The sequence below is a fragment of the Sminthopsis crassicaudata genome, chromosome 2 (assembly GCF_048593235.1).
Source record: "Sminthopsis crassicaudata isolate SCR6 chromosome 2, ASM4859323v1, whole genome shotgun sequence".
In the NCBI taxonomy this organism is placed as follows: domain Eukaryota; kingdom Metazoa; phylum Chordata; class Mammalia; order Dasyuromorphia; family Dasyuridae; genus Sminthopsis; species Sminthopsis crassicaudata.
In genome coordinates this window covers 683012986-683031226 of record NC_133618.1, presented here as the reverse complement: position 1 = coordinate 683031226, position 18241 = coordinate 683012986, and the positions used below count along the sequence as shown (strand labels likewise).

At 51.4% G+C, this 18241-nt stretch overlaps 1 protein-coding gene across 1 annotated transcript in view; it reads right to left on the bottom strand.

The window, feature by feature from the left end:
• KNDC1 (kinase non-catalytic C-lobe domain containing 1) overlaps positions 1 to 18241 on the bottom strand; it is a 70271-nt gene that overhangs the window by 32180 nt on the left and 19850 nt on the right. Inside the window, 7 exon segments of the mRNA XM_074297218.1 lie at positions 1099 to 1257; positions 2067 to 2128; positions 2545 to 2616; positions 4327 to 4441; positions 12317 to 13143; positions 13799 to 13916; positions 15927 to 16073. Coding sequence (XP_074153319.1) covers positions 1099 to 1257; positions 2067 to 2128; positions 2545 to 2616; positions 4327 to 4441; positions 12317 to 13143; positions 13799 to 13916; positions 15927 to 16073 — 1500 coding nt within the window.

Genomic DNA, 18241 nt, shown 5'->3' with positions numbered 1-18241 from the left:
CAGAGAATAGCCTAAATCCACAGGCCGTGGCCAAGGGGGGCAACCCCGGGGAGCCGGAGGCCGGCCACAATCCAGAGCTCCCGAAGAGCCAAAGCAGGAGTTTGAAAGGAGCCAACAATGTGGGAAGGAGATTTCCACAAGGAAGGGGGGAAGGGGAATTAACTGCACAAGGGGCACAAGAAGTGGCCAGACAGAAGCCAAGAGTCCATGAAACGTCACAAAATATTCCGACAAGTCAAAAGCCTGACAAAATAGAAGAAAATGTCAATTATCCCACAGCAAAAATGAGTGAGCAGGAAAAGAGACAGAGGAGCTGGGGATCACGGACTCCCTGCACACTGCAACCAAAAAGAAAAGCGCCCAGGCCATAGGACCGGAGAACAAGGGAGAAACCGAATTAAGTCGTCCCTCCGTGGAAGAAATCCCCCCCGGAAGCTCCCCGGGAACGCGACACCCGGAACCCAGCTCTGGCCACCGAAGGAGCCACCGGGAGCACCCAAGACTTGGCAGCCGCCGCCAGCAAGGAGTGGGGAGCTTGGAATTGTATTCCAGAAGGCCAAGGATGTGGGCCGGCAGCCCAGAGCTCCACCCTGTGTGGATTTGAAGGCACTGGACGACTTCCAAGTGGGCCCTGAGGCTGCCATTCCAACCCAGGCGCTGGAGAAAGAAAGGCTAGAGGATGAGAGCAGTGGATGGGCGGGGGGGGCGGGGGGGGGGGGGCTCAATCAGTTTACATTCCCCTGGGGGGGAGCTGAGGAGCATCTCCTGAGAATTCCATCACCACAGAGGTCAGTCTTACGGGCACCAGGTCTGGAAATGGGTCTGTTGGGTTCTGAGAAAAGGATGGAGAGTGGGGGGAAGGACACGGGCTCGGCCTGTGACAATAGTGGAAGATGTGTCGCCGTCAGGCTTGGAAGGGAGCAGCCTGGCCCGGGCGCGGATGCCGGCGTCTGTCAGGCCGAGCCCTCCCCCTCTGGCGCCAGTCTGGGCTCATCTCCAACTGCCTCGACCCCTGCCCGGGGAGGGCTTGGAGACCGACTGGTTCGTGTTCCTCTGCCCAGAGCCGACTGGGGGGAGAAGGGGCAGCGAAGCAATCACCTTCATGGCCTGGGCCACGGACGGTCTCTCCGCGGCGCTGCTCCGGGCCATGTCCAGCAGGAGACCCTTGAGCTTCCGAGGCAAGGCCAGCTTCTGGTTAGGGGCCAAGTTAAATTTGGCCGCGGTCCACAGGATGGCTGCCACGCAGTAAACGGAGGCCTGTCGGGAAAGGTGGGGGAGCCGTCAGCCAGGCAAGACACGCATTTAGAAGGGGCCTATTGTGGGCCAGGCGCTAGGAGTCTAAAGCGAGGCAGAGGGCCACGGAAGCTCCCCGAGACTTCCCTGATCCGCTCCGAGGCACAAAGCAACCTCACAAGCCCCTGCCCCGATTGCAGACAAGGACGCTCAGTGAGGGGCAGCCGGCCTCTCCTGCTTCCCTACAGGAGCCTGCAAGGTCCAGTTCTGGTACCGCCTCCCCGGGACCCTCCCCTGATCTCCCAGGCTGGACCCTCTCCTTAAGCCTCCTAGCATCTACCTAAAGGCTTCTGTGTTTGGAGCTGGAAGGGACCCAGAAGCCCCTGAATCTGCCTTCTTCTACCCGGGAGAAAATCCCAAGCCCGCTAAGGGAGTGGCTCGGGGTCCACCGTGAGACAGAGACAACACTCAAGCGAGGGCCGCGATGGAGCTCCCCGAGAGTGTCGGGGTCTGCCCGGAGCTGGGGCCAGTGTCCTGCCCTGACCACCTCGTCGGCACCAGGGCCAGCCCGGGAGAACAGGGCACTGGACCAGCGGGCTCTCTTCCTGCAGGGGAGCGCTGCCTCTGTCCGTGGTCCTGCCAGCCGCCCTGGGCCCCCAGCTCGGCTGTTTTCCCCAGGCTCTGCTGGAGGCCTGGGACAGTCTCAGAGGGGCTGCGGGAGGACCTGGGCCGTCCTGAGGCATGGCTGAGCCTGTGTCCTGAGGCTGGGTGCCAGGCTGTGCCCCAGCGCTCTGGAGTATGGCAAGGGGCCTGGCAGGAACCTGCCCACTGACCTTCTCTGTGACCGGCTTCTGTCGTTCCACTTCAGGAGCCACATAAAACGGGTTGTAAGAGCCTGGGGAGACAAGGAAAGGGTTAAAGTTTCCTTCAGAGAAAGCGCTTGGCGCCAGCCCCTGGAAGCCGGGACACGTGAATGCACAATCCATGCAGAGCCCCCCCTGTGGGCACACTGCCCTCCCCCAGTGCCCCCCCCTGCCCCCCTCCCCCCCATGCAGAGCCCCCCCCTGTGGGCACACTGCCCTCCCCCCCATGCAGAGCCCCCCCTGTGGGCACACTGCCCTCCCCCCCATGCAGAGTGGGCACACTGCCCTCCCCCAGCGCCCCCCCAGCCCCCCTCCCCCCCATGCAGAGCCCCCACCTGTGGGCACACAGCCTCCCTAGCCCCCTCTTGCAGAGCCCATGCCCAACCCGGCCCTCCCACAAACACCCAAAGGCTCCCACAGAGCCCGGGGCAGCGCGGGACAGACTCACCTGTGTCTTTGGAAGCTCCGAAGAGAACATTTCCTTCGGAATCCACCAGCACCGAGTCCAGACACAGATAAGCTGCGGAAGGAAGGACAGATCGGGGGGAGGGGCGGGCACCTCAAGGGGCAGCTGCTGAAAGGGCGAGTTCAAATTCGGGAGGAAACAGACAGTGAAGGCACGGCTCCCAGCTTAGGGCTTAGGGGCCCTCGCTGCCCACAGCTCAATGTTCATGACAACTAATACTGGGACGGCCCGCTCTGTGCCAGGTGCTCTGCGCAGAGCTTCACAGGTATCACTTCATTCGCCCCTCCAGCTACTGGGGAGGCAGGTGCCACTATGTCCCTCATGTTACAGATGAGTAAACTGAGGCAGACAGAGGTTGTCCAGGGTCATCCGGCTCCTAAGTGTGAGGCTGAACTTGAACTCAGATCTTTTTGATCAACCTTCAACCCCATATCTGCCTTTTGGCTCAAGAGCCTCATTCTTTCAGGGGCCTCCCAAGGGCAGCCGGGGCCTGTTTCATGTTGTATCTGCTCCTCAAGATCAAGGTTGGACCAAGGATGGGCAGAATTTCGGAAAAGCAGAGACACAGAATGATGGATGCAGGGGGCAGGTTGAGCTTCCTTCCTTCTTTCCTTCCTCCCTCCCTCCCTCCCTCCCTCCCTCCCTCCCTCCCCCCTTCCTCCCTCCCTCCCTCCCTCCCTCCCTTCTTCCCTCCTTCCTTCCTTCCTTCCTTCCTTCCTTCCTTCCTTCCTTCCTTCCTTCCTTCCTTCCTTCCTTCCTTCCTTCCTTCCTTCCTTCCTTCCTTCCTTCCTCCTTTTCTCTCCTCTCCTCTCCCCTTTCCTTTCCTTTCTCCTTCCCCTTCTCTCCTCTTCTCTCCTCCTTTCCCTCCCACTCTTCTCCTCTTTTTCATTTTTCCTTTCCCTTCCCTTTCCCTCTCCCTCCTCCTTTCCCTTTCCCTTTCCCTCCATTTCCCTTCCCTTTCTCTTCCCTTTCCCTTTCCTTTCCTTCCTTTCCTTTCCTCTTTCCTTTGCTCATTTCTTTCCTTTGTTGCTTCCCCCCTCCCTCCCTCTCTCTCTCCTTTCCCTCCCCTCTCCCTTTCTCCCCCATCTCTCTCTCCTCAGATTATGACTTATGTGGAAATATATTTTGCATGATTTCCTAAGTGTGACAAGCTCTTGTTTTCTCAGCAGATGGGGGAGAGCAAGTATTTGGAACCCAAAATCAAATGAAATGGAAAGACTTAGAAAAAGCAAAGGCAGAGGGCACTTTTGTGGGCAGTGCTGTGGGGGCAGCGATCGGTCCAGGCTGTCTGGGCCACCTTGGGGAGGGGGGAGGACCTTGTTCAATGTTAGCTTGGCAGGGGCTAATGGAGGGTCTTTGACTGGGGACCCCTGTTCTATGCCTAACCAAACACTCTCCTCATGGTCCCTGAACTGGAGAACCTGGCAAAAAAGTTTTGTTTTGACCTTGGAATCCCCAGGGCCTTGCCCATGTCTTGCACACAGCAGGCATTTAATAGATGTTGGAGGACTGAAACGCTGGCTCATCTTCACCCCCTCCTCCTGGCATCCCTTTTCTGCCTTGCTCTCCTCGCCCAGGGTGCCAGGCTCTAGGGAGCGGCCTCCACTGCCCAAATCCTGAATTACTCTGGGTTCTGGAGCTTGCGAGAGGGCCCGGCCACCGGCCCTAGTCAGCCTCGGCTGCGCAGGCTGCCGGGTCAGCCCTGTCGCGGGGCCTGCTGTGGGTGCTCCCTGCCAGTCAGACCCGGGAGATGCGGGAGCTTACCTGGGTATTCTATGTAGCTCTGAAGAGTGAACAAAGCTTCTCGACACAGCGCCCACAGCTCGTACTCCCCAAAGGGCCTTCCCAGCCTGGCCAGGAGCTCCTGCAGAGAGACCCACTGGGGGGTGGGAGACAACAAGACAAGGAGGGGGCAGGGCAACCTGTTAACGTAGGTACCAGCGGGCCCACAGGCAGAACCCAAGGGGCAACAAGAGGCTCCTGCAGCTACAGCCAGGAGGCTTAAAAATGGCCATGTAAATATGCTTCTGGCTAGGGCTGTGTGTGTGTGTGTGTGTGTGTGTGTGTGTGTGTGTGTGCGCGTGCGTGTGAGTGCGTGTGAATGCATGTGTGTGTATGTGTGTATGTGTGTGTGTATGTGTGTGTGTGTGTGAGTGCGTGTGATGCGTGTGAGTGTGTGTGTGTGTGTGTGTGTGTGTGCGCGTGCGTGTGAGTGCGTGTGAATGCATGTGTGTGTGTGCATGTGTGTGTATGTGTGTATGTGTGTGTGAGTGCATGTGTGTGTGTATGTGTGTGTGTGTGAGTGCGTGTGATGCGTGTGAGTGTGTGTGTGTGAGTGTGTGTGTGTGTGTGTGTGTGTGCGCGTGTGAGTGACCATGTGACACCATTTGGCTGTGGGGTCCCAGTGACTGTCGGTGACTGACCGTGTGCATGGCCCTGGTCATGGTGACTCACTTTCCACAGACTCGGAAAGCTCATCAGCCACCAGGGGCACCCTCTGCTTCTCACAAGAACCCTTGTGGGAAGGGCTTTTGGGGGCCCTCTTGAGACCCTGGAGGCCTCCTGATCTGCGGGGCTGAGAGGGCACAGACTGAGGGATCTGTCCCGGGGCTCCCAGAGGTCACTGCTTGGGCCCGGCTGCTCCCAGAGTCTCTGGGGGGCTTGGGACTGTGAAAAACCATAGGGAAAGTGGTCTTGGGGCTTTGGCTGCAGACTTTGTAGGGGCCAGCTGAGGAGAGAAAGCTGCCTTCTCCCAGACCCCCCAATGGCGCCTCATGATTGTAAGACGCCCCAACATCCAGACTCCTTTATGGTGGAGGGGCTGGCGCAGAAAATGGCCCCAAAATGTTACAAGACTTGGCTGGTGCAGAGCTGGAGCAGATTCAAGGCCTTCCTGGCCTTGAGCACCAGGCTTGCCGAAGGTTTTTTCCTTTTGAAGGAGAGGTCTGAGTGGGGCAGGAGGCTGGGGAGGGAGCAGGGCTATTTCTTGTAAAAGTTGTTAGACAGCAAGGTGGGGCCCAGCCCCCTCCCCAGGCCCATTTGCTCTGAGGAAAGGCCAAGGTGCAGGCAGCCTGGAGAGCCCCTGCCAGGACAGGAATTTGGCTCTGCTCCCCAGGCCCCCAGGATTCACTGCTTCAAAGGAAGGGGTCTGTTTGAAATGGGCGCCAGAAGGACGGGCTAGCTGACTGACGGGAGCAGGCCTGGGGTGGGAGGGGCCTAGTGTGTGTGTGTGAGAGAGTGAGTGTGTGTGTGTGGGTGTGTGAGTGTCTGTGTGTGTGTGTGAGTGTGAATGTGTGTCCATACATTCTCCTACAACCAATTACATGCTAACATTATGTTAAACATTTGTGGTTTTTAAGTTTCGAGTTCTGTGTTCTATCCCTCCTTCGCTCCCTCCTCTCCCTCTCACAGGTACAGGGCATATAAAACATTTCCCTATTATTCATTTTATATGAGAAAATGAATAAAAGAAAAAAAGAAAGAAAAGTGGAAAGTAGCGTGCCTCCGCCTGTATTCTTACAGTATCCCTGCTTTCTCTGGGGCAGAGCGTGGATTTCATCAGAGCTCTTTGGGCCTGTCTCTGCTCTCTGTATTGCTGGGAAGCGCTGAGTCGTACCCCAAGGTGGCTCTTACCGATAACATGCTCTAGTTCTGCTTACTTCATTTTGCATCAGTTCATTTAGATCTTTCTAGGTTTTCTGAAATCATCTTGTCATTTCTTATTCCTATACAATAATATTCCCTCACAAACACTCTAAGTCCCACTGAGGCAGTCAGGATCACACAAAATTTAGCAACCATCACTAAATAAATTAAGAGTTTAGAAGATTATTTTTAGGAGACAAAGGAGTTAGAATTATAACCAAGAATAACCTAGCCTAACAAAACTAAGCATAATCCTACAGGGGAAAAAGGGCTTGTTAATGAAACAGAAGACCCTCCAGCATTCCTGATGAGACCAGAGTTGAGTAGAAAGTCTGATATATAAACACAGGACTCAAGAGAATCAACATGAGAAGATAATCTTGAGTGGAAAACTCAAGATTAAATTGTTCCCATTCTTATACAGAGAGATGATACATTGAACTCCTCAGAACTTTATCATCAGCTAGGGCTCCTAAGGGAATCTATTAAGACAGAGGAACTAAATATGTTTCTATTCAGTTGGGATCATCTCAGAAGAAAATAGAAGAGTGAGTAAGTGAAATGCAGCAGATGATGAGGGGAGAGGAAGAATGGAGAAAATTCTACCACATAGGTGGAGTGCTCAAGGGAGAGTTTATATAATGAACAGGATAGTAGCAGAGTGGGGGGGGAAAGCCAGAAATATTTTAATATTTAATATTACTATGAACTGATTGAAGGAGGGTACACACATGTCCAGGGTAGTGGAAAGAAATAGGGTTAAGGGAAAGAGTGGAAAGAGGATTAAAAAGGAGGGTAAATTAAGGGAGACAATAGACAGAGACAAAAGAATCTCTTGAAGAGGGTATGGGGAGAAATGAAGGAAAAGTATAAGAGAATAGGATGGAAAGAAACACATGATAATTTTGAATGTGAATGGAATAAATTCAACATAAAATGGAAGAGGATAGCAGAATGTTAGAAAACAGAATCTTATTTTGTTTATAAGACACAAACTTGAAACAAAGTTACTCACAGTTAAAATAAGGGATTGGAACAGAATTTATTCTGCTTCAGCTGAATTAAAAGGGCAAGAGTAACAATGAAGATTTTAGACAAAGCAAAAACAATAGACAACTAAAAGAGATGAACAGGGAAATTACAGTTTGCTAAAAAAAGGTAGCAGAGACAATGAACTTATATCGATGCTGAACATATAAGCACCAATTGTCTTAGCATCTAAATTCTTAAGGAAAAGTAAATACTCAATACTTAAGTAAATACTAAATACTTAAGGAAAAGTAAAGGGGAATAAAGGAGGAAGAAATTTAGTAAAAGTATTCTTCTATGGGGCTTGAATTTATCCCTCCAAAATCTAGATATAGCTAACCATAAAATAACAAAGAAGTTAAAGAGATGAGTAAACTTTTAGTAAAGTTAGATATGATAGATCTTTAGAGATGATTAATAGGCATAGAAAGAAATATATACACATTTCTCAGCTATGCATGGTATCTTCAAAAGACCTAACCATATGTTAAGGATATTAAACCTTCAAAATTGAGAAAGTTCAGATTAATGAATGGAGCATACAACTAAAAAAATTAGAAAGATAGTGAATTAAAAAAAAAACCAAATATCAAAATAGAAATTCTGAAAAAAAAATCAAAGGAGAAATGAACAAAATTGAAAAAAATTTAAATTCAAGAAATAAAACTAGGAACTGTTTTTTTATGGGGGAAACATAATAAATTGGTAAGTTAACTTGATTTTTTAAAAAAGAAAAAAAAAGTGAATTGTGAGTTCACAAACATGAATAAAGGTGATAATTAGATGCTATTTTTACCCAAATAGATACCAATAAACCTAACACTCTAAATGAAATGAATAAATATTTACAAGAATATATATTTTTCACATTAACATGAAAGGAATATTTAAATAGTCATATCTTTAAAAAAGAAATTGAGTGCAGTGCAAATGACTTCCAAAGTTTGGGAAAAACTTAGGATCAGATGGAATTACAATGAAAGTCTACCAAACAGATCAATTAATTTCAATGCTACATAAACTTTGAAAACAATTGATAAAGGAGTCCTGCCAAATTCCCTTTATGACAGAAATATGGTCTTGATACCTAAACTAGGGAAAGTCAAAACAGAGAAAAAAAAAAGAATAAACAGATTTCCTTAGTGAATATTGATGAAAAATTCTAAATAAAATACTAGCGAGGACATAATAGCATTATATCACAAAAATCACATATTATGACTAGGTTGGATTTCTACAAGGAATCCAGGACTGATTCAGTATTAGGAAAACTATAATAAGCATAATAGACCATATTAATAACAAAAAGAAGAAAAGCATAGGATGACTTCAATAAGTGCAGAAAAATTACAAAACACTTCATGCAGATATAGATGGCTCTAAATAATGGAGAAATAATAACTGTTCAAGGTAAGGCCAAGCCAATATAATAATAACGACAATACTGTCTAAATTAATTTACTTATTAGAAAAAAATAACACAAATTCATCTGGAGGAAAAAAAGATCAAGAACATGAAGGGAATTAGAGTCTCTGTGTGTGTGTGAAGGGGTGGGGGTGGGGGTGTCAGAGAGAGAGAGAGAGAGAGAGAGAGAGTGTGTGTGTAAATGCAAGGAAAGAAGTCTGGAAGTATGCGATCTCTCACACAATTCTACAAAGTGGTAATCGTTAAAACAACTTGATACCAGATAAGAAAAAGAATGACTGATCAATAGAATAGATTAGGCATACAATATATAGAAATAAATGAACACATAACCTAGTGTTCGATAAACACAAAGGTCACAGCTATTGAGACAAGAACTCATTATTTGACCACAAAAGTTTGGCAGACACTAGGCATAGGTGAACATCTCACACTATATGCCCAAACTCCAAATGAATACATGATTTAGACATAAAGGGTGACAATCTAAGCAAATTAGGGGAGTGCTGAAAAATTAACCTATCAGATTTATGGATAAGAGAAGAAATGATGACCAAACAAGAGATAGAGTGGCTCATGGGAAGTAAAATGGATAATATAAAATTAATTTTTTGAACAAATAAAACGAATGCAGATAACATTAAAAGAAAAGCAGGAAATGGAAATTATTTTGCAAGTGAGTTTCACTTATAGAGGTCTTATTTTTAAAATATATAAGGAACAGATTATGAAAATAAGACTCATTCTCCAATTGGATAGTCAAAGGTTATGAAAAGGCAGTTTTCAGTGGAAGAAATCTAAGCTACCACTAGTTTTAAGAAAATATGATCCAAATTACTGATAATTTTTATTTTTAATTTTTTTTGGAGGCAATTGGAGTTAAATGACTTGCCCAAAGTCACACAACTAGTAACTGTTAAGTGTCTGAGGAAAGATTTGATCTCAGGTCTTGCTGACTCCAGGGCTGGTGTGCTATCCACTGCACCATCTAGCTGCCCCTTAAATCCCTGATAATACCAGTTAAAACAACTATGAAGTACCACCTCACACCTACCCATTTGCCTAAGATGACAAAAAAGGAACATGACAAATGCTAAAGGAGTGTGGAAAAATAAATAGATTAATTCAGTGTATGGGACAGCTAAGGGACATCAATCAGAGTGAATAGAGTACTGGATCTGGAGTCAAGAAGACTAATTATCCTGTGTTCAAATCTGGCCTCAGATACTTACTAATTGTGTGACCCTGAGTAAGTTACTTAACCTTATTTGCCTCAGTTTCCCCAATGAGCGAAAATTCCAGCATCTTTGCCAAGAAAACCACAAATGAAGTCATTAATTCTCTCTTTCTGAAATTACCCCATTTTGTCTTGTATAGAGCTTTTTGTTCAATAATTGTTGGCAGGTTATTTTCCCCACTGGACTGTGACTATATTTTGAGCAGGGACTATATTTTGAGCAACCAGATGCCATAGAGGATCCAATATCAGGCCAGAAGTCAGGAGGATTTGAGTTCAAATCTAGCCTCAGTTAGTGTGTGACTCGGGCAAGTCATGAATCCCTCTTTACCTCAGTTTCTTTGTCTACCAAATGAGCTGGAAAAGGAAACAACAAACCAATCCATTATCTTTGCCAAGAAAACCCCAAAGTGGGTCAGGAAGAGTCAGACATTACTGAGAACAACTGAACAAGCAAAAAAAAATAATGAATTGTTAATGGAGCTGTGAATTGGTCCAACTATTCTGGAGAACAATTTAATACTATGCCCAAAGGACCATAAAACATACAATGAACATCCAGCAAAAGCACTACTAGATTCATTTTTCAAAGAAATCAAAGAAAAAGGGAAAGGATTCATATAAACAAAAATATTTGTAGCAGCTTTTGTTGTTGTTGTTGTTGTTGTGGCAAAGAATTAGAGACTGAGGAGATGGCTGAACAAGCTATGGTTTATGAATGTGATGGAATATCACTGTGCTGTAAGAAATAATGAAGGGGATGACTTTAGGAAAAACTTTGGAAGATACATAAGGGGATATGAAGTGAAGTGGGTAGAAATCAGGAGAATAAGGTATGCAGTAACTCATGATGAAAAATGCTATCCATCCCCAGAGAGTGATGAACCTTTGAAGCTTCTCTCTTCATTTTCTCATCCCTGACCACCTCCCTCCCTTATTCCTTCCTCCTTCCCTTCCTTCTTTTCTTTTCTCTCTTTTTTGTTCCTTTTTAAATAATTGGGAGAAATATTAATTACACATTAATAGCTGAGTCAATATAATAAAAATGACACCAGTACTTAGTTTATTCATTCAGCACCATAACAATCAAACTATTAAAGAATTATTTTATAGAGCTAGAAAAGTAACAAAATGTATATGGGGAAATAAGTGGTCAAAAATATCAAGTCAATCAATGAAAAAAAATGTGAAGAAAAGGGTCCTTGTACTGTATCTCAGATGACACGATGTACACAGCAATCATTGTTAAAACAATTTGCTTTGGGCAGCCATTTCTTACCCAGCTGGGATCTGAGTTAAACCATTAGGTTTTTCCACATTCCCTGCTTCTCTTCTAATTTTAGCTGCATTGGATTTTTTGGTGCAAATTCAGTGTAATCAGAATTCTTTTATCTTTCCTGTCTTTCATGGCTAACCTCTTTGAGAAGGCCATTGACAACAGACAACTTCCTTTCTTCTCATTCTCTTCTTGGCTCTCTATGGTCTGACTCCCAACCTTATTATTGGGCTCTCCCCAAAGTCATTAATGTCCATGTCCAAGGGAGCATCTGCTCTGTGCTTTCTAGACTGTCTTTTCTTGGGAAGCCGGGTGCTACCAGAGGGCCCCTGTAGTGCACCAGGGCCTGGAGTCAGGAAAACTCCTCTTTGGGAGTTCAAATCTGACCTCGGATGCTTATAAGCCAGGTGACCCTAGGCAAGTCCCTGCCCCCTGTTTGCCTTAGCTTCTTCATCTGTAAAATGAACCGGGGAAGGAAATGGCCAGCCCCTCCAACTGGAGTCATGGCAGAAAAACGACTAAATAAAAACAATAAGAATGGTCACCAAGTCAATGTGGGGCTGAGGAGAGGCTCTGAGCCACCTTCCTGCCTCCCTGGCCAACACCTCTCTAATGAGGAAAAATAGGGATTTACGCTTGACTTTGGCTGTAGCTTTCCGAGAGGTCAGCAGCATGGCGTCCGAAGGGAGGAAGGACTACACTGACCGAAGATCCAGCCCCCCGCTGGTCCATAAATCCACGGCTTCAGAGCTGGGATGGGGTTTGGAGCTGGCCTCAACTTGCTGGACTCCCCGGCAAGATTTAGAACTTTTGTTTCCCAAGGAGCCTGACACAGGCCTGAGGACTGTCCCCTGGAAGGGCCCAATTAGAGCCGCTTGGGAGCCCACTGGACTGGATGGAGGGCTCCTCCAGGGCCCAGAGACTCAGCCTGTGGGGAAGCCCGCTGGGTCCCACTTTCTGTGGGTGTCAGAGCCTGGGACTGCCTTCGGATGAGGAAAGATTTCTCCTACGCCCCTAGGGCCTGAACCAGGCAGCCCCCAGACTGGTTCCTACCCAGACACATGGAGGAGGCAGCTATCTGGGGTTCTGGGCCTCCCTCCCCCCCCTCCAGCACCCACATGGGAACTGTAAGGCGTCCTACCTGCTCGCTGTCCGCGCTGTCCAGCGCTCCGCCTCCCAGGCTGTGTTCTTCCTGACTGCCCGCCATCCTCGCGTTCTCCAGGGAGCCTGTGTTCTCCGGGGGGGCCCTTTCTGCCCCAGGATTCATCCTTAAGTCCGGATCCCGTGGCCCGTTTCTGCTCAGTCCTCCGGGAGCCTCGGGGTTGGCAGGTGTCTCTGTGCCATCAGGAGCTGCCTCTGCAGGTCCAGGACGAGGACGCTTCTCCTCGTGGCCCCCGCTGCCGCCATCGCACCCCTCGCCACCTCCTCGAGCGCTGGCGGCTCGCTCCTGGGGGGGAGACCGGGACCTCTCCCCGGGGGGGTCAGCCAAGCGCTCGGACCTAAGTCGGTGCTTGGCTTGGGCCTTGATGGGGAAAGGCCCATTTTTCCCCTCTGGGAAGATCTTCCTGTAGTCTGGAGGAAAGAATTCGGAGGCAGGGGGCTGATTCTTCCTGGTCAGAGACCCCCCGGTGGTCAAGGACACGCAGAAGTTGTTGGACTCGGGGGCCTCCATGAGGAGGCGTGGAAACGTCTGGATTTTTCTCAGGCGGCTTTTCTTCAGGAGCCCCCTCTCTGGGTCACTGTGGGAATAGCCCGAGTCCAGGAAGAAGCTGGCCAGCTTTTCCTTCGAGAAGCTCTCTTGGTTGTCCCTCTCACCGGCCAGAGGCCTCGGAGGCAGGCTTCTCTGGGCCGTGGAGCCGCCGTCCCCACCCTGCGGGGCTGCTCCAGCAGGGGCGCCCCTCTCGGACTGCTTCTCCTCCGGCTGGGTCCTGGGGCCCGTCCTCCCCCTCCACAGGTTCTCATTCACATCTGCGGGACAAACACGGATGAGATGCGGGCGACCGGGGTCACTCCCAGGGGGCAGGGGTGGGGCTCCAGGCCCATACAGTCCCTCTTCCTTCTGACAGGCTCCAAACATCTGCAGGGAAGCTTACCACTGGCTGCCCTCCAGCCGAAGGGCTCTCCCCGTCCCTCAGACTCCCTGGGGCTCACCCTAGCCAGGGAGGCAAGGCCGTGGCAGCTGCAGTGGCTCCGGTGAGAAGCTCAGGGGGCCCTGCCTGAGCCTTCCGTGCCCTCTGGATGCCGGGGCCCCCAAGATCTACCTGAAAGGCTCCGGGAGCTTCTCCCCAGGGAGGGATTGTGAGCACGATAACGTGGCTCCTGCTCTTCCCCCAGGGAAACATCTCCCTTCCCTGGGGCTCTCACGTAGGGACTTATAAGTACCACGTAAAGGCCCACGGGGCTAGTGGTGGACACTTCCCTGGTCACGCTCCTTTTAGGCCCCTTCAAGTGAGCTTTTTTAGGCTGGGGGAGACAGAGCAGGGAAGGGCCGGAAAGGGGAGGGCCAATCTGCGGGGCACCTCTCCAGGGAAGAGCAGCCAGCCTGTGCCCTCGGGCCTGCCTCACTTTCCCCAGCATGCTCTTCCCTAGCTCCTCAGGGGCGGGCGCCTGGGGCACTTTTTACCTTGAAAAGTCCCGAAGGATTCGATGGAGAGCACTCTTCTCCCTACGGCAGACAGATCTCGGCAGATCTGGCAGGAGGAGGCCGCCTGCACCTTCCCCTCGCACAAGGCGATGATGCTCTAGAAGGAAGGCGGAGACAAAAGCAAGCTCTCCCAGCGCGCCTCTGCCACGGCACAACGGGAAGTTCACGGCAATGGCGGGCCACCCATGCCGGGGGTCTCTCCTAGGGACCCCCTCCCTCACCACAGCAACCCGCCCACAGCATGCCAACAAGTCCGGGAGGAAGTCTCAGCGGCCAGACCCGGCTCGGCGGGCTCGAGAGAGGGCCTTTAGCCCCTTTGGGCAGCCCGAGGAGGTGGGGCGGGGCTAATGCAGACCGCTGTCCAGCCAAGGCCCCAGGACAGCTTGGGGAGGAGAGGACGGACCCCTGGAGGGGCTGCCATCCTCAGAGGCCACTGGGACCCTGGCGGGGGAGCCTCCGCTTCATCAGGTAAGGGGAGAGCATGAGGGAGACCATGTCCCATAAGCCTCTTTCTCTTGTCAGCAGCGTATCAGGTTCAAGATGAAGTCTGAGAGTCAGAGAGCAACCCAGGAAACATGCTTAGAGGAGATGCGGTGACGAGCGCTCCCAGGACATCCAACCCCACTGGCGGGGGCGCGGAGGAGGCGGCCAGTGCGTCCCGTGCCGTAATGTCGCCGCCGGGACTCGGGCTTCCCGCGGAGGAGCGCACGACACCCTGGCTGGAGAGGGCTCGCGAGCATTGGGCACGAAGGCCCCGGGCACCGTCTGGTCCAGCGCTCGTGACCCACCAGTGCATGCCAAAGTGGTCATTCCCAGCCCACAATGGAGCAAGGGCTCAAAGGATATGAACGGCCTCTCAAAAGGAGGGCACTGCCCCATCGCTCGCTATGGCGGCTCGGCCTCGGTAACGGGCAGAGCCGCGATCTCCCCCGCGCTGTCGGACACCTGGACACGAGGAGGCTCGGCTCGGGCAGAATTGGGGGAAAACCGCCCCTCCTCCACCGACGGGAGAATGTGGTCTTCGGTTTTCTCGATTTGGGAACCCGGCCCGACGCAGCGAGTTTTAGACCCCTCATATCCTTTGACCCCGTCATTCCACTGTTGGGAATATGCTCTGAAAGGGTTAGGAAAAAGGGCTACCTGCTCACAGAGTTTCACAGCAGCTTTATGGGGAATTGCAAAACCCTGGAAGCAACCTAAGCGTCCACCAACGGGGCAGCGGTGAAATAAACTGAGGCCCACTCAGAGCACGGAGACTCTAAGACCAATGGGGCTGACCATGAGAGGCCTTTGGGAGCACCTGCCAAGGGAGAAGAGCAGAAGCACAGGAAGGAGCCTCCTCACGCTGGAGGCCCTGAGGGGGCTCAGGGAGTGAGGAGAGCGCGCCCTTCAGTGAGGATGAACAAGTCTCACGGGGACCAGCCGCTCACTGCTCACACGGACACCGGGTGCTGAAGGGGCGGGGGCGCGGCTCCCAGCATGCCCAGTCCCTACACAAGCCCGCCCCGAGCCTTGGCCAACGGACACTCCAGGCGCGGTGGTCAGGGTGAGGGACCTCTCTCTAATCAGTCCCTGGGACACCTCGTCCATCAGACGCACCCAGATCAGGGCGGGCCACGTGGCTACGACCCCCGCTAGTGGCTGGGAGTGTTCCGCCGTCCTTCACGGTGAGATTTGTTGCCACCGTGCCGCAGACCACCTCCCTCCAAACTGGGGCTCCTGCGCCTACTGCTCCCCTATTTGGGGAAAGGAGCAGACTGGTCCTACCCTGGACTTCACGCTGCGCCCGGGAGGCCTTCCCCCTCTGCCCTGATGTCCCCTTCTCCCACTGGGGGCTTCTGTTATGGCTCACGATCCAAACTTCCCCATCCCAGCAGGTATGTCTCTCCCTTCCTCCTCTAGCTACCGCTTCGGCCATCCAGCTCCCCTTTTGGGTGACTCCCCGCGAGAATGCGCCCCTTTGACTAGCTTGGTACCCGGGGCTTCTTCCAGTGCTCGCCACAAAGCAAGCACTTGCACAAGCTTGCTGGCCGGCCCCAGGGATGAGCTGGCAGGTATGCCCTCCTCCACCACCAGGGAGCCCGTCCCCCAGCCCGCCCCAGCTCACCTCAATGTCGGGCCTGCTGCCGGGACTCTCCTCCTGCATCTGGTCCAGGAGCGTCTCCAGGTCCTTACAGAACTTTGGCTCTAGCTCGGGTTCTATCACATACTCAATGGCAGCTTTCAGGGTCGCCCCCAGAGAGTAGATGTGGGCCTGCAGAAAAGGCAAACGGACTCGTTCAGTGCAGCCCTTCTTCAAAGGCAAAAACCGGGCCCCGGCATCTCCCAAACACGCGTGCTCTTCCAGGCCCGGTTAGCAATGAGCCCGGACCACTGTCCCAGGATACCGTGCTGCAGAAGCCCACTGTCAGCCCTGCGGGGAGGCAGGACCTCCTCGGGCAGGGCCTGAGAGGGCAAGATCCCTGCCGAGCAGCTTCCAGGGCCTGAGGACCAGGGCTCCAACGTTACCACAACCTCCTGCGTGCCAGAGGCCCGGATGCCCAATAGTCGGAGTTTTCTGGCTGAAAGGACTCTGCACGGCCCCATGAGTCTGTCCCTGCAGCCTTTGGGAGTCCAGCTGACAGCACGGGGGCTGCAATCTTAAGGGAGCTGAGACCCCCTTGTCTTTAAGAGCGCCACCCGTCGGACCCACTGAGGCTCTGCTCTGCCCACTACCAGTCTGCACAATGGGGTCAGGGAGCTCCCATGGTTTTAAAGATGGAATCCACAAGCAGAAGAGGTCGGTGGATCCCAGGTGTCCCAAGGACCCAGCAGCGGGCACAGCCCGCCCCGGGGACCTCGTCATCGCCTCCTGGACTATCGCACTAGTGGCTGGGCTCAGACTGCTTCAGATTGTCCCCCTCCAGCCCACTCTCCACTCAGTCCCCAGACTGACTTTCCAGAAGTAAAGGTCTGAGCTCTTACCCGCCTCTGTGGACTCCAAGGATTCCCTGTCCCTTCTGGGCCAAAGTACAAAATGGTGTCTGGCCCTCAAAACCCTTCCTGTGCCCTCTCCTACCTTTCCAGGCTCTTTATTCCTCAACACGTTCTGTTTGATCCACAGGTCCCAGCTTTCTGGCTGTTCCACAAACAAGCCCCCCCGGCTCTCGGGTCTGGCCATTTTCTCTAGCTGTCCCCCGTGCCGGAAACGCTCTTCCCTCTTCATTTCAGATATTTTAGAGAAATGTGAGGAAATGCTCTGTGACTAAAGCACTGCATACGGACCCCAAAGCCCCAGAAAAAGGTCTCTGGCAAACATCCAGACCTCTTCACGGGAGGAGTCTGGATGCGACGGCGAGGCTGCCGGTGAAAGTTTCCTTTTTGCTAAGGGCCCGCGATTCGAGAACGTGCGACAAGCTCCCATGGCTTGCTTTGGAAGGGGGAGTTGCGGATGAAGTGTCTCCTGGCTTCCTTTTTATTTATTTATTTAATTAAAGCATATGCATGGGTAATTTTTCCAACATTGACCCTTGCATAACCTTTTTTTCCAATTTTTCCCCTCTTTCTCCCCGCCGCCTCCCCTAGCTGGCAGGTTATCTTGGCTTCCTTTAAGTCTCAGCTAAAATCTCACCTTGTATAGGAAGCCTTCCCCAAACCCTCTTAATTCTAATCTCTTCCCTCCTTTGTGGCCCATCTATCCCATTAAGCTATCCCTGACCTCTCTCCAACAGCTGTTCAAGTCTTCCTAAAGCAAAAGTCTAACCATATCACTTCCCTGCTAAGCAACACATCCATGTCCCCTCCCTGCTCCTCCTGGCAACCCGGCTCTCCAAAGTCCCGTCTTTGCACCCATGCCTGGAGTTGGCCAAGAGCTCAGACCCAGATGTGTCGATTTAAGAATTATCAATATAAAGGTGATCACCCAATCTCTAGAAGCTGATGAGATCATCAAGTGAAAAAAGAGGGAGAAGAGAAGAGGGTTCAGGACAGAGCCCTGTGGGGTACCCAAAACTAGGACATGTGCTCTGGATGAAGAACCAGCAAAGGGAACTGTGGAAGAGTCAGATAGGAGAGAACAACAGAGAGCAGCAAGAAGAGGAGGATGTCCAATAAAGACTCAAAGAGGGAACTGAGGAAGAGTCAGATAGGAGAGAACAACAGAGAGCAGCAAGAAGAGGAGGATATCCAACAAAGTGTCAAAGAGGGAACTGAGGAAGAGTCAGATAGGAGAGAACAACAGAGAGCAGCAAGAAGAGGAGGATGTCCAACAAAGTGTCAAAAAGGGGACTGAAGAAGAGTCAGATAGGAGAGAACAACAGAGAGCAGCAAGAAGAGGAGGATGTCCAACAAAGTGTCAAAGAGGGAACTGAAGAAGAGTCAGATAGGAGAGAACAACAGAGAGCAGCAAGAAGAGGAGGATGTCCAACAAAGTGTCAAAGAGGG